The sequence below is a fragment of the Lithobates pipiens genome, unplaced genomic scaffold, assembly GCF_037356315.1.
Source record: "Lithobates pipiens isolate NorthernLeopardFrog02 unplaced genomic scaffold, aLitPip1_a1.2 Scaffold_23, whole genome shotgun sequence".
NCBI lineage: Eukaryota > Metazoa > Chordata > Amphibia > Anura > Ranidae > Lithobates > Lithobates pipiens.
The window spans coordinates 138,438,110-138,455,213 of record NW_027507785.1 but is presented as its reverse complement, the minus strand read 5'-3'; the positions used below and the strand labels follow the sequence as shown (position 1 = coordinate 138,455,213).

At 42.4% G+C, this 17,104-nt stretch overlaps 1 protein-coding gene across 3 annotated transcripts in view; it reads left to right on the top strand.

Annotated features, from left to right (window-relative positions):
• Positions 1-17,104, top strand: part of ADSL (adenylosuccinate lyase) — a 688,779-nt gene that overhangs the window by 602,746 nt on the left and 68,929 nt on the right. For all 3 annotated transcript variants that reach the window (XM_077452428.1, XM_077452427.1, XM_077452426.1), the window contains one exon: positions 1,623-1,799. In XM_077452428.1, coding sequence (XP_077308554.1) covers positions 1,623-1,799 — 177 coding nt within the window. The remainder of the gene's footprint in view (positions 1-1,622; positions 1,800-17,104) is intronic.

Genomic DNA, 17,104 nt, shown 5'->3' with positions numbered 1-17,104 from the left:
CAGTCCTCAATGTGCCCCAACAGGTCATGTTTTCAGGATTTCCCTCAAATGAAACGGCTGTGGTAATTACTAAGCCAGTTTAACTGATCAAATCACCTGTGCAAAATAATGGAAAGCCTGAAAACATGACCTGTGGGGGCGCGTTAAGGACTGGAGTTGAGAAACACTGAGTTAGGTGTCCAATCTTCTTTAGATGCAGTTTTTGTCTGCAAGATTCTTGCAGTATCACTCTTGGGTTGGATGTGTTGACCCTTGGTATTGGGCTTGCTGGCACACCAGTTTACCTTGCTATTGCTCACTCTGCTTATTCATTGCTTGAAGACATCTCAGGGTCTGTGAATATGAAGCCTGTGTCCTGTATTGTACTTACGATAAAATAAATCTTGAATTGCCAGCAAATTCCATATACTGGAGTTAGGGCTGAAACAACTAATCGATTAATCATCAACTAATTGATTATGAAATTAATCGATTACTATTTTCATAATCGATTAATCGGCCAGTAACATAATGGGGTTAAAATGAGCCCTTTATAGTAAAAAAATATAATCACTGCTGTAAATATTACTTTCACAGTTCTACAGTAAAAAAAATGAACCCCTTCCAGTAGTTATCTGATTTTTTTTGTACTATAAAGGGCTAATTTTAGTCTTTTTAACCCCATTATGTTACTAAACATCTTAGGCCTGGTTCACATCTATATGTTGGTGCTTTTTGCAGAAACGCACTACAGTTCATTTACATGGTTTCCTATGGAAGACGTTCATATCTGTGCTTTTTTCAGCCTCTGCATATTTGGAGAGCGTCAGGGACTTTTAACGCAAAACGGTGCTTTTTTTGGTTCAATATACTTCAATAGAGAAGCTGCATAAAAGAATGTAATGCGTTTTTGCAGCAATTTGTGTTTTTTAATCTGCCCAAAAAAAATGCAAAAACCGCAAATTGCAGTAAAATCAGGAGCGCAAAAAACAAAACGCACAGCAAAAAGCACTGCAGAAACAGATCAAAAGCAAAAACTGCATAGGTGTGTACCGAGCCTTATGCTGGCCACACGGATCAATTTTCAGGTGAGAATATTCAGATGAAAATCTTTGTACGTTCGCTTTTGTTTGAAATTTTCACTTCATTTCTGAACAAAAACCACATACACTGTCTGAAAATTCCTATGACCGAGAAGTTTTCTATTATTTCCAAATTTTTCCTGTCACTGTGGTTGAAAATGAACGTCAATTTGACCCACTTTTTTTTTTAAGGTTATTAACCGATTAATCAATTAATCAAAACAATAATCGGCCAACTAATCGATTATGAAAATAATCGTTAGTTGCCGCCTTAACTGGAGTACATTATAGGTCACAGGCCATCTTCCTTCTGTTCCTGTGTTACTCTGCATTGCTTGTTCTCCTCTTGTTCTAATACTTTGATGCCAGGCAGTGTAACTTTATTCTACAATGTATCCTCCACAGATAATGGAAATAATTTGTGTAATGCATGTTTTGCCTGCTCCAAATTTGTTTGCATGTATTGTTAGTCTATATTTCTGTTCTTTTTCATTTCTATAAATCTGCTCTATCACAATCACATTTTGATAGTCCATTAATGTTTTCCATTTTATTTCTTAGGACTGCCATGAGCGGATCAGAGTGCTGTCTCAACAAGCTGCAGTTGTAGTAAAACAAGAAGGTGGAGACAATGACCTGATTAACAGAATCCGATCTGACTCCTATTTTGCCCCCATACACACTCAGCTGGACCAGCTACTTGACCCCAAATCCTTTGTTGGTCGAGCACCTCAACAGGTGAGCCTAGCATTAGCATGTCTTCTGTATACTACCATTTTTACCAGTTTCATGCCTTTTTAGATGTTGTGTGGGGGTCCTTGGTGACCTTCAAATAACTGAAAAACAATAGGTGGTAGAACTGATATTTAAACAGCAAAAACTTGGCAATTAGCCTGGGTTTAAAGGGGTTGTAAAACCTTGCCATTTTTCACCTTCATGCATTCTATGCATGAAGGTGAAAAACATTTTTTAATGCAACAGTGCCCCCGAACCCCCCTTATACTTACATGAGTCCCAAAATTTGTGCAACGGGAATGAGCACACCAGCTCCGGCCGGTGTCTCAAGTCCTGATTGGATAGATTGATAGCAGTGCAGCCATTAGCTCCCGCTGCTGTCAATCAAATACAATGACGCGGGGATGGGGCTGAGTCCAGCATTCTTGTCTATGGATACAAATGCTGGACTCGGGAGTGTGCCTGCAAGGTAACCCCCTCGGGAGAACGCTTCTCCTAGAGGGTTATCTGCTGTGGGGAGGATCCACGACATCCACCGGGGGGACCCCAGAAGATGAGGTTTGGGGCCACTCTGCAAAACAAGCTGCACAGTGGAGGTAAGTATGATATGTATGTTTTGTGTAAAAAAAAAAAAACCCTTACAATCACTTTTTGTCTCTTGTAGGCTGGGTGAAGTTTGGTGACCTTTATTAAATCAATAACTGAAAAACTAAAGGATATAGAACAGAGAGTAAAAAGGCACAAACCAGTACAAACGTGGCACTAACCAACCAACCAGGGTTAATTTCTTGTTCCTGTTGTAGGGGGACTGGGTGATTTCATTGTCTGGGGAAAAAAACAATTGCTATCATCTGTAAAATAAAAGCAGCACAAATTAAAACTTTTATGGCACAAACATAGCACTAACAAATAGTATATTTGTTGTTAAGTTTTAATAACATGGTGTGCAAATTGGTTGGAGTTTAATCAAATAAAAAGCTGTTACGTCTAAAATCATGACCACACAAATAAAACTTTTAGCAGCACGAATGTGTCACTATCCAACCAGCCCCGTTTTATGTTTTTTGCCGGTTGTAGTGGGGCTGGGTAACCTTTGGTGACTTTTATTGAATTGTTAGCAACTGAAAAACAAAAGCGGATAGAGCTGAGATTTAAATGGCACTAACAACCAGCCTGGGTTCATTTATTTTGGCTGTTCTAGGGGGGCTGGGTGATGTCATCGTCTGGGGGGGAAAAAACAATTGCTATTATCCCATAAATAAAAGTAGCCCAAAAACATATTCATTAAGAAAAAATAATTTCTTCATGAATTTAGGCCAATGTGTATTCTGCTACACGTTTTAGTAAAAAAAAAAATCTTAAGCGTATATTGATTGGTTTACACCATGGGTGCTCAACCTGTGGCGAAACTACAAGCCCGATGAGTCATTGCAAGGCTTTCTGTTAAACAAGAAATGACTCCCAAAAGCAGAGGCATGATGGGGCTTGTAGGTCGGCTACAGATTGAGCACCCATGGTTTACACGCACGGTATAGTATCTATAAACTATGGGATATATACTGGATTTTGTGTTTTATATATACTAGTAATGGCGGTGATCAGCGACTTATAGCGGAACTGTGATATTGCAGCGGACTGACACTTTGGGGGAACCAGTGACACTAATACAGTGATCAGTGCTAACACAGAATTAATTCCCTCCCTCTTTTCAGAACAGAACTCTGCCTTGTTTCTATGGAAATTCTACTTTGACACTGCTTGTGACTGACTGGAGGCCTGTAGCAGAGAGGGGTTTTATGCCCAGAGAGGATTGCCCATGCTGCTTCCTCACAAGCTGACTGCCCTACATTATGTGTGTGATATGTTTACTCTGGGGCTACTCACACAGTCTTTTTGTCTGTTCCACTCCTCTATACCCATCTTATGGCTCAGTTGAAATTACCTGGAATGTCTGAGGCCTTTGAGATAAATTAAAGCATACTGCTGTGCTGACCTACCTTAAAAACCAGTGAGCCATAGGAAGTCAGCCTGGTCTACTTCTCTCTCTGCCGCAGGGTCCGGTGGGCCCTTTTCAGTGGTGGTTGAATGAATCCCTGCTTAGTGACCCGATTAGGTGCACCAAAATTGACTTCACTTTGCGTGAAAACTTTCAACACAATGACACTGGGCATGTCAATCCCTTTACATTATGGGCAACCCATAAAGCCACCATACAGGGGGAAATTATCTAAATATCAACCCAGATTAAGAGGGAGCACTGGTTAGACCTGGAGAAACTAGGCTCTGAGTTGCAATCCCTTTGTAAGGCACATAAACTCAAACCTAACCATGAGATGCTCTCCAAGATTGAGTCCTCTACATTGGCTATAAACGTAGTCTTGACCACTAGGGCCAAGAAGAGCTTGCATTGGAGTAGTGCCCTTTTTTATTACCAACCTGATAGGATTGGCCCTATATTGGCCGCTAGGCTGGCACTCCTAGGGTGCGCTCCCATGCTTTACCTAAGCTGTACTCCACAATGAGGGGGTTATACCCAAAATTCCCAAAAAATCATGGACCAATTTCAGGCTTTCTACTTTCTGGTCTATCGGTCTGACTCCCTGAACGCTTCCAGGGAAGTGGATACTTTTTTGCAAGCCCCTCCTTGCCTGAGCTGACTGTGGCCCATTGTGTGCAGTTGGAGGCTCCTATTTCGGAGGTTGAGGTTATAGGGATAGTCTGACACGTTCTGCCTCTGAGCCAGATGGCTTTTCTACTGTCTATTCTAAAAAGTTTGCCACTCTGTTATCCCCTTACCTAACTAATTTTTTCAATTCTCTGCAGGCACTGGGATCCCTGGACTCAACCTTAAGTTCTGCATATATTACAGTAATACCTAAGCCCAGCAAAGATCCCAGTGAAGTAGGCAATTACAGACCAATCTCCCTAATTAAAAAAGGAGGTCCAGCCCCCCCACGAAAAATGAAAGGTCCACAGCTACAAATACTGCAGCTGCTGACTTTTAATATATGGACTCTTACCTGTCCAGGGAACCCGCGATGTCAGCACCCCAACCGATCTTTGGATTGACTGTTGGGTGCAGGTGCCGTAATTCCTGGTAAGGGAGCCCGGCAGCGAAGTCTTTCAGCTTTACAGCCTGTTCCCTACTGCGCAAGCACGGAGCGAGCTGCGCTTTCTAATTGGTCCGGTGGCAGAGCAAGGAGCCGAACTTCTGAAAGACAGGACACCGCGCCCCCCCCCCCCCCCCGGGAAAAGTGCCAAATGTGGCACCGGGGGGGGGGGGAAGACGGACAAGCTGACGAACTTTTGAATGGAACTCTGCTTTAATAGCGATCTTAAAGTGGTTTTTACCAGAAAAATGTATTGGTGGTAAGTGTTTATTTAAAACGAAGCTTGTGAATACAGTGGTGTGAAAAAGTGTTTGCCCCCTTCCTCATTTCCTGTTCCTTTGCATGTTTGTCACACTTAAGTGTTTCGGAACATCAAACCAATTTAAACAATAGTCAAGGACAACACAAGTAAACACAAAATGCAATTTGTAAATGAAGGTGTTTATTATTAAAGGTGAAAAAAAATCCAAACCATCATGGCCCTGTGTGAAAAAGTGATTGCCCCCTTGTTAAAACATACTATAACTGTGGTTGTCCACACCTGAGTTCAATTTCTCTAGCCACACCCAGGCCTGATTATTGCCACACCTGTTCACAATCAAGGCATCACTTAAATAGGAGCTGCTTGACACAGTAAGGTCCACCAGAAGATCCTTAAAAGCTACACATCATGCCGAGACCCAAAGAAATTCAGGAACAATTGAGAAAGAAAGTAATTGAGATCTATCAGTCTGGAAAGGGTTATAAAGCCATTTCCAAAGCTTTGGGAATCCAGCGAACCACAGTGAGAGCCATTATCCACAAATGGCGAAGACATGGAACAGTGGTGAACCTTCCAAGGAGTGGCCGGCCGCCCAAAATGACCCCAAGAGCGCAGCGACGACTCATCCAAGAGGTCACAAAAGACCCCACAACAACGTCCAAGGAACTGCAGGCCTCACTTGCCTCAGTTAAGGTCAGCGTTCATGCCTCCACCATCAGGAAAAGACTGGGCAAAAATGGCCTGCATGGCAGAGTTCCAAGGAGAAAACCACTGCTGAGCAAAAAGAACATCAAAGCTTGTCTCAATTTCTCCACAACACATCTTGATGATCCCCAAGACTTTTGGGACAACATTCTGTGGACCGATGAGACAAAAGTGGAACTCTTTGGAAGGTGTGTGTCCAAGAATATCTGGCGTAGAAGGAACACTGCATTTCATAAAAAGAACATTATACCAACAGTAAAATATGGTGGTGGTAGTGTGATGGTCTGGGGCTGTTTTGCTGCTTCAGGACCTGGAAGACTTGCCGTGATAAAAGGAACTATGAATTCTGCTGTCTACCAAGAGATCCTGAAGGAGAATGTCCGACCATCTGTTCATGTACTCAAGCTGAAATGAACTTGGGTTCTGCAGCAGGACAATGATCCTAAACACACCAGCAAGTCCACCACCGAATGGCTGAAGAAAAACTAAATTAAGACTTTTGAGTGGCCTAGCCAAAGTCCTGACCTGAATCCTATTGAGATGTTGTGGTATGACCTTAAAAAGGCCGTTCATGCTCAAAAACCCTCTAATGTAACTGAATTAGGACAATTCTGCAAAGATGAGTGGGCCAAAATTCCTCCAGGATGCTGTAAAAGCCTCATTGCACGTTATCGCAAACGCTTGGTTGCAGTTGTTGCTGCTAAGGGTGGCCCAACCAGTTATTAGGTTTAGGGGGCAATCACTTTTTCACACAGGGCCATGATGGTTTGGATTTTTTTTCACCTTTAATAATAAACACCTTCATTTACAAATTGCATTTTGTGTTTACTTGTGTTGTCCTTGACTATTGTTTAAATTGGTTTGATGTTCCGAAACACTTAAGTGTGATAAACATGCAAAGGAACAGGAAATGAGGAAGGGGGCAAACACTTTTTCACACCACTGTACAGTTTTACAGCTATCTTCATGCCGATACTCCGATCCAGGGCTACTGAGAGAGGGGCCGAGATCTCCCTCTGATGTCAGTTGGGGAGGTCATGTGGTCACTCAGCCCCTCCCACAGTAGCCTTGATTCAGAGTAGGAGACGGGCCTGAATATAGCTGTAAAATGGTATTTACAAGTTCCGTTTTAGGAAAACAATTACCCTGTGTTATGCCTACTAATAATAGAGGAGCTGTGCACACTACATTCCTTTAAATCTTGACCGTAGGGTTATCGCTCCACCTTCAGGAGAGGACTAGGCATAACATGTAATACATGTGAAAACAGAACTGTACAGTTCTGCCCAGGAGGCAGTCCCTCTTGCTATAACCCCGCAGCCTGCTTCCTGTGGCTGTTTTTTTCTGCCTAGTGAAGGGTATTTCTTTTCCGGAATTTTTGACTTTTGCACAAGATATTGAGCCTGTGATCTGCTATCATGCCCTAGCTGCGCGCTGGGTCGGCCACGTCATGCCCCTCAGGCTCCCGGGGCGGCTGGTGAGCTACATGCTCCGGGGCACACATATGACTGGACTACGGATGTTTCTTTATCGTACATCATAGGACACAGAGTCTCAAGTAATTACTTGGTGGGTTTATAGGCCTACCTCCAGGTGTTGACACTGGTATAACCAATACAGGAAGTTGACTCCCCTATATAACCCCTCCTCCTTCCAGGAGCACTCAGTTTTTTCGCCAGTGTCTAAGGTGTTGGTCACGAGTGAAGATGTGCTCTGCGGAGCTCCAGGAGGGATCCATGCTGGATTTAACCACTTGCTTACTGGGCACTTAAAGAGGAAGTAAAGGCAAAATGTATTTATTTTTTTAAAGCACACCCTGTAAGGCAAAGGCATAATGAGCTAGTATGCATAGTATACTAGCTCATTATGAATAACTTACCTGAGAACGAAGCCCCTGAAGCGGTCCTCCGTCTTCCTCTCCGCCGCTGCCATGGATCCCAGAGCGACTTCCGGGTCTCGACTCGGCTCTGTGATTCGCCGGAGCCGCGATGACATCGCTGTGGCCTGCCCCAGTGCGCCTGCGTGCCGCTGTCTACGGCGAATGCGCCGTAGACAGTGGTGGCTGTCTTCGGGTAAATATCCCCTAAACCGTTTCTTGGACCTACAGGTAATCCTTAATCTAGGCTTACCTGTAGGTCAAAGTTGGTTGTAAGGGTTTACAACCACTTTAAACCCCCCTCCTGCCCAGAACAATTTTAAGCTTTCAGCTCTGATGCACTTTGAATGACAATTGCGTGGCCATACAACACTGTACCCAAATGAAATTTTTATTATTTTTCCCCACAAATAGAGCTTTCTTTTGGTGGTATTTAATTACAGCTGGGAGTTTTATTTTTTGCTAAACAAACAAAATAAATGCAAAATAAAAAATCATGTTTAATAGTTTGTTATTAAATTTTGCAAATAGGTAATTTTTCTCCTTCATTGAAATGCGCTGATGAGGCGGCACTGGTGGGTACTGATAGGCATCACTGGTGGGCACCGATAGGCACAGATAAGGCAGTACTGATGGCCAAACATGGCACAGATAACATGGCACAGATAACATGGCACAGATAACATGGCACAGATGGGTGGCACGGATGGGTGGCACTAATGGGCACTGATAGGTACCACTGATAGATGGGACTGATGGGCACTGATTGGCACTGATGGGCACTGGTAGATGACACTGATGGGCACAGATATGTGGCACTGAGGTGCAGCACTGTCGAGGCAGATTGTGGGCACTGATAGGGGGCACTGATAGGGGGCACTGATGGGTGGCACTATGGGTGTAACTGATGGGTGGCACTTTTCCCTATACTTAGGTGGCACTGGCAGGGGGCAGGTGGGCACTGATGAGCTGGCCCCAGCTCGCCATGATCGGGACTGAAGTCCCGATCACGGCCGCCGGTGATCTGCTTTTTTTTTCTGACAGAGCGAGGAGGAAAAATAGCCGATTACCGGCTCTGTTGTGATCACATGATCAGCTGTTATTGGCTGACAGCTGATCACATGGTAAGGGGTCGGAATCGACCCCTTACTCCGATCTGTGATCAGGCGAGTCTCATAGACTCACTGATCACAGAGCGCGCCCCTCGGGGCTCGCAGGCCGCTTGTGCACGGGACAACGTCAATAGACGTAGTCCCGGCAAAGCAGGTCCACGCTGTAGCCGTCATTCGGCTATAGCGCGGATCTCTAGTGGTTTAAGAAACCTCCACAATCGGATCCATCCTCGCCACTGAGGCCATAGGATCGTACCTGGACCTCGATGCAAGAACGAGGTTTTACCTGTAATGCTTCTCTTTGAGAGCTGGACCCTAGGAACCAGGATGCTTTTTGGTCTTGCTACATTTCCTAAAGTTGTCCTGAGGGGTGCTATACAAGGCCCAAAGGAGCGGAACCCCATTTTAAAAGGGCCCCAGTCTTTGAGCGTGTTTAAACGCAGCCCGCTGTGATGGGTGAAAGTTGGATCTGTCTGTTAAATCAGCAGTATCCTGCAGCGAGGACAAGGTAAGGGAAGAAGCTTTGCTTTTTCCTTCAATATACCTTATATGTCTTATAAATGTCTCCTCTATAAGGAGTAACTTACACTACCTATGATGTGTCTTAGTGCAGCTCTGTCTCAGAACATGTGTGGTCCCAGCGGCATAGGGGGTTCTTACTATAGATCTTGTGGGATTTGGTAAAAAATACAGCAGTTGCTAATACAGAGATGTGTATAAACTTCTTTTTTTTTTAATACGGTTTTTTTATTAGTCTTCATCACATACAAAATACACTTGCTAATCTTATTACAAGTACAATTGCTTATACATTGCTGATACATTTATAAAGACAACGTTTTCTTTTCTCAAATTTTGTAAATATGTCACCTTCTATACAACAGAGGTGAAACCAACATCACCAACTGTAACACGCAAAACAAAACAAAAAAAAAGGGGGAAAGGGGGGGATAAAAAAAAAAAAAACCCTCAACACTTAATTACATTTTTGCACAGTCCTGAAAAATATTCATAAAGTCGAAGCCAATCTAGTTAATTGTTCCCTGGAGTACCAGAAAACCTACATTCCCCCCATAACTCAGCACCCCATCAGAGTATTCACATGTATCCATTAGTTCGGTCCATTTCCCCCAAATCTTCATAAATTTACCCGCACACCCCCTGGCCTCATATGTAAGTTTATAAACCGGTAATACCTGATTTATTAATGTTTTCCACTGGTCCAGAGGAACCGGTGTAGAATATATCCATTGCATAACCACTGTTTTCCTAGCATTATACAACAAAAGACGAAGAAATTGCTTTTGATACGCGCTCAAATCTATATCCTCAAAAATCGCTAGGATACACCACTTTGGGCTGCAGATATTAGGTAACTCAAAATAATTTGCAATAAATTGCGTTACTTGAGACCAAAATGGTCAGATCCTTTCACAATCCCAAAGCATTTGAAGCAAATCTCCAATATGTCTATTACATTTATGGCATGTAGGACTGTTTAATTTCTGCATATAGAAAAGCCGTAAAGGAGTGTAGTAAACTCTATGAAAAATACGCAATTGTATCATTTTATCTTTAGCCGAGAGCGTAGTGACAAAATGTGTTAAGAAGTTCCTCCCAATTCTCATCTGTAATGTCCGGTATGTCTAATCGCCAGCGATTTTTTTTTTAATGGGCGAAGCTGATTAGAGTCATGATGTCCCAACATTTTATAGTACCTAGATATCAGTCCCACGTGTGTAGGTTGTAGTAGTGCCTCCTCCAATGGAGAGTTTTGAAAAGATACATTTTGCAACCCCAGTTGAGCCATGGCTGCGTGTCTTAATTGCAGATAACTAAAGTGGCAAGAAACTGGAAGCCCAAATTCAGCCCGCAATACCTCAAAGGATTTAAAGTTCCCTTGATTATACAACTGATGTATATATTTCAGTCCCTTTGTGGCCCACGAGGAAGCAGCGGGGAGAGCCAGAAAGTGGGGGAGAGTGGGATTATACCACACAGGATGGTTAGGAGATATAGATGTCGTGGCCTCCGGACTCAGCTGGAGACAACGCCTATATATTTTGAGAGAGGTCCTAATTATAGTAGCTCCCTCCACTTTTCTAGTTGTCCTTCTAAAAACCAAATTGGTAAGTGCCTCGTATGATGAAAATATAGCCGCTTCTGCTTCTACCGCAGCATTTTCAATCTGTGGGAACAACCACCAATGCATGTAGACAAGCTGTGATGCAAAATAATAAAGTCTCAAATTTGGCAGCGCCAAACCTCCCTGAGCTGTAGACAGCTGCAATGTTTTTAAGGCTATTCTAGGGTGCTTGGGGAACCATAACAGGGTCAGTAGCAGAGAATCGATTTCCTGAAAGATCTTCTTATTGACATATATTGGACTATTTGCAAGAACATATAAGAACTTAGGCAAAAACACCATTTTAAATAGGTTTACCCTACCCATCAGTGTCAATGACAGGGCCACCCAACTCTTTATCCTGTTTTTGAAAGATTCTATACATGGCAAAAGGTTATTCGCAATATAGGTGGAGATTGGCACTTGTATTGTAATTCCCAAATATTTAAACCTATCAGTCATCTGTAAAGGGCAATCCAATGGCAGCACAAATGGAATATCCTGATCTACTGGTAAAACATGAGATTTAGTCCAGTTTATTTTAAGGCCTGAGAATTTGCCAAATTCACTAATGAGCCTAAGCATCACCGGGATCGTAACTTGGGGGTTAGACAGCATATCATCTGCATAAAGTGATATACGTTCTTCCAAGGTGCCAATTTTCATGCCCTGTATATCTGAAGATGATCTGAGCAATCGAGCCAAGGGTTCTATAGCAAGCGCAAACAAGAGTGGCGATAATTGGCATCCTTGTCGGGTACCTCTACATATAGGAAACGGTTTAGAAATCATTCCATTAATTCTAATACGGGCAAAAGGTTGGTTATATAATATTGAAATCCATCTGAGAAAATTTTCTCCAAATCCGAATTTCTCTAAAATATAAAAAAGATAGGGCCATTCAACAGAGTCGAACGCTTTGTGGGCGTCGAGGGACACCACTGCTCTGGTAACTAACAAAGTATTGGGAGCTTGGAGATTGGTGAACAGCCTGCGCACATTACTGTATGTACCTCTGCCTGGTATAAAACCGGTCTGATCTGGGCTGATCAATGTTGTTATGACCGAGTTTATACGGGAGGCCAGGATCTTTGTCAATATTTTTAAATCAGTATTTATGAGCGAAATTGGCCTATAAGATTCACAGTAGAGTGGGTCTTTGTTAGGTTTAGGAATTAAAACTATGAGAGCCTCTTTCATAGAGGAAGTAAGGCTATTCTGTAGAAAAATAGAGTAGAGTTTGCGCAGTCGCGGTGCCATGGCCTCTTTATGTTCCATATACCATTCCATAGGTAGACCATCAGGTCCTGGGATCTTATGCTTAGCGAAAGAGTTTATGGCTTGTTCTATTTCCTCTGTGGAAATGGGTTCCTCCAGAGCTAGTTGTTGTTCCTCCAGAAGAGTGGGAGAGGCAATAGAATCTATGTAATCATACAGCTCAGGGGGGGTGTAGTGGGCCTGAGATCTATACAGATCAGAGTAAAACTGAATAAAAGCCGTAACAACTCCCTCCCTAGACTCCTGCAAGGTAGCCGAGGCATCGTAGATTTGAGAAATAACAATTGGGTCAGGTATCGCTTTGGCTAAAAAGGCCAAGATCTTTCCATTATTGTCTCCTAAGTCAAAAACTCTCTGCCTCTGATACAACAGCCGTTTCTGTGTTTTGGACACTAGTGCTAGCTCATACGTCCTGCGGGCATCCCGCAGCATCTGATATCTAACTGGGGTTGAATCTCTGACATACCTTTCCTCTGCTTCTTCTACTTCCCTTGCCAAGGTGAGTAATTGCTCCTCAGTAGCTTTCTTTAAAGTTGATACCCCCTGCATATACGCTCCCCTCAGTACTGCCTTAAAGGCATCCCATGCAACCAATTCCGACACTTCCCGTTCATTCTCACGCCAAAACGTGTTTATAGCTTCAACACAGGAACTCAGTACCAATGGTTCTTTCAACCAATATGGGCCCATGCGCCAGACCCGGTCAGTCGGACGATCTGGGTCACATAGAATGAGTTCCAGAGGAGAATGATCGGAGAGTGCTCTTGACCGATACGTCACCTTCTCCACCCTCTGAAGCACATGCCTGGAGGTAAAAAACATATCTAGTAGTTAAGAAATGGTGTTGCGCTCCGACTAAATAAATCTAATTAAACTAACATGTACTCAAGTGACAACCAAAACAGAAATAGAATAAAGTGTGAAACTGTGTGTTTAAATAAGCTCAGACAATTTGCATAAATACTAAAGTGCAATACACCAGGTCAAATTGTGCGCTTGACCAAGAAAACTTGATATGAGAAATCTTCTATAGATGACAGTGAAATAATATTAAGTATACCCAAATATATAGATGATATGACACAAGAAAAAAAAAAAAAACTGAGTGTCGTTATAAAAGTGCAATACAAATCAAAAAGTGCACAAAATGCTAATAGCCCATGTGTAGTGTGTCACGTGTATGAACAAAATGCTAATAGTCCATAAACAGTGAGATATGTGTTTGAGCAAAAATTCCAAAAACGAAAATGAGGTGAACTATAGTTATATAAAAAGCATGTCCATTTGGTGATCAACAAAGCAGGGGGTGGATTCCACCAGTGCTCCTATGCGTATAATATCCTCACACTAGGTGCAGTAATTACCTTACCTTACTGCTGTAAGGTAAACAGCATTTCCAAAGTAACGCTTGTTGTCCAATAATGTAGGTTCAGTAGGTGATGTGATCCTGGACTCTCATTCACCATGGGCACGTTGTAACATGCAGAGAAAGCAAGGGGAACACTCCAATAGTGAAGTACGTATTCACAATTTATTGGATATAAAACGAAGATAAGGTACTCACATTTAAAACAGTAATAAAAAAGCACAACTAAACGAACGCGTGTCACGTTCGCGCTTCCGGACGTCACTTCCGGTGTCCTTACTGGCCAATTGTGTTCCTACGCGTATCGTCAAATGACTTCATCAGGGAATAACAACTGGGGTAAGGACGAACGTATAAATAGTGTCAGTAATTGGCAGCCATTTTTGTGAAGTCCATTGTAGCCACATCTACGGCCATTTTCTCGTGGGCTAATATATATAGAATGATGGTCTACAAACGTGACAGTGACAGGAAATGTGCAAGCTTCACTTACGATCATTTTATGGGTGCATTTTTAATGTAGATGGTCATTAACTGTTTTAGCCCACTGGGAAATGCCCGGGAACCATTATTCTTATTGGCGCAGCCCCGAAGGTAATATCAGAGCAACACGTCTCATTAGCGCACCTGCGCAGTAACGTTCGTTTCTAAAATGACATCTAGCATAAAACAAAAAAGAAAGATATGGGCAGTACTGGACGAATATATTAAAATTGAAAGTAAATAAATAAAAAAAATCAGAATAAAAGCTGCACTAGTAAAACCATAGTCATAAAATTATTATGTGTAAGAGATATTGATAGAGTATGTATAAAAAATCTTAGGGGGTGTGGTCTAGCATGGCCAATAATTAGGAATCAACTATTGGCGATATAAATTATCAACAGGTCCATCTAAAAAACAGTGATGTCTAGGAGGGAGACAGTGATCTAAAAAAACGCTTACGACTATTTACTGGGCCACTATCAATGTATAGACTAAGTGATGTGAGAAAAAATTAATAATTATAGCTAAAGTTATGTGCATATAAGATCAGCGATATATTGGACAAAAATGTGAAAATTCCAGGATAACGGCCATCATAGATGGTCCTAACGGGAGTCATAATCGATCTCCAAGAATAACGCTGAAAACAGAGACTGATTAAAAAAAAGGGGAATAGAATATATATAAAAATAGAATAGAATAAGATAGAATATGTAAAAATATATCAGAATCACTCTCAATTTTAGAGAGGACACCGGAAAGGAGATCCAAAATTCACATAGTAGCAATTTTAAAAACATCCTAACAGAAGAAACATATAAATAATGTAGTCAGAAATCACTAATAAAACAATTAAGGTCAAAATCAATATTGAGTCCCTGGGGCGCAAAAGTGTCTAAAGTGAAAATCCATCTAGACTCTGCCTGACTTAGTGTTCTGACCTTATGGCTACCTCTCCAGTGTCTTTTGTAGGGTTCGATACCCCAAAACATAAGCTGGGTAGGGTCCTTGTTGTGGTGTATGCAAAAGTGCCTAGAAACGCTGTGCTTGTCGAAGCCATTAATGATGTTTTTAACATGCTCTTTTATTCGTACCCTTAAAGGTCTTTTGGTGCGGCCTACGTATTGCAAGCCACAACTGCATTGCAACACGTACACCGCTCCCTCGGTATTACAGCATATGAAATCTTTTATTTCGTACGTATTCCCAGTGCTTGTAGACGTAAAATTAAATTTCTTTTCAGCTGGGCGTTTTGTTTTTAAACATGCAAAGCACCGTTTACATGGGAAGAACCCTTTTCCAGTGAAGAAAGTCAGGCCTGTGGGTGGGGGGTCGGGGACATTCTTGACTATCTTGTCCCTTAGAGTCAGTGCCTTTTTGTACAGGCTAGAGGGACCACAACAAAATGATCAACAATATATAAACAAAATGGAGGCACCTAGATATCCGAGACAAGAAGAGAGCCGAAATGACTATAATTATCCGACTCCACAGAGGAGTGATAGGAGACCACCTCACCCCAACCAGACCCCACAAAATGGAGGTAAAAAACCATACTGGAAAAACAATAACAATTCTAATAGGAGGGGACAGAATAATAACTACAACAGACCGGGCTATGACCAAAGAGATAACAGAGGCCCACCGCAAGGAGCATATGGACAACGAGGAAGGAGCCCACCACAGAACTATGGAAATGGCCATAGAGACAGTTGGGGCCCGCCTCAGGGCCATACCTACTCTCATGAACAATATTCGGTACCGACGTACAATCATTACGCCCCATTAAGGGACCACTATGAGGAAAACAGAGACGGGAGAAGCCAAAATTATTATCAGGACGCCTATCAAAATAGACCTTTTTTAGGGAGAGGTATGGAGACTCACCCACAGAGGCGTCCAAACGATACCAGGGACATAAGGAGAAGTCCGCCAAGAAGAGAGGAAAGAGGGCCGGAAAAAGATTACAGGCAAAGAAGAGACTGAAAGGGGAGGGGATCTTCAACCTGAGTGGGCAGCCCTTATCTCAAGAGGAAATAGGTGTACTCGATAAAGGGCTAAAATACGCTCCCACTAAGAATATGGACAAATTTGAGACGTATCTAGGAGTTCAAAAATATGTTAGGACATTAAACATTAAAAAATATTTAGCGAGCAATCCCATCAAAAAACGCATCCAGGTGGCGGATCAGGATGTGACACATAGTGAATTAAGGAATAGATCGGTGTTCAACCCAACGGTCTCCAATAATAAACATGTTGAAGTATTCAAAAAGGTAGTGCTACAAGACCTTAAGGACCTAAAAATCAAGAAGCGTGAGGATCCCAAGTTTATGAAAAGCGGGATTAAGAAACTATCAAAGCGGAAAGACATCGTTATCCGACCCGCCGACAAGGGCGGAGGAATTGTCATCCTCTCAAAAGTACAGTACTGCGATAATATGAAGAAGCTACTAGGAGATAACACTACATATACAAAACTAACCAAGAATCCCATGTTTAAATGTAGGAAAGAACTTGAGCAGGTAGTTCACCTTGGGCTTAAAAAGGATATCCTGAGTAAAAAAGAAGCCAAATACCTGATTCCAGAGGCATGCAGGACTCCGATTATTTACGCCTTACCAAAAATACACAAGGATAAAATAGATCCCCCGTTTAGGCCCATAGTGAATGGGATTGACTCCCTCACCTCTAGAATGGGGGAATATATAGATAAATTTTTACAACCTGTGGTCACAAAAACCGAAGCCTATCTGAGAGACACGAAGCAGGTATTGCAAATATTAGAAGAACTACCTGAAGAGGAAGGACCCTGGATTATGGCATCAGTTGATGTCTCTTCACTGTACACGGTGATTCAACACTATCAAGCCTGTGAGGCTGTAAAATGGGGCTTAAGAAAGTATAGCACGTTGTCGTGCTCCCAGCGTAAATATTTGGTCAAATGCCTGGACTTTTGCCTTAAAAACAGTTATTTTTGGTATAACC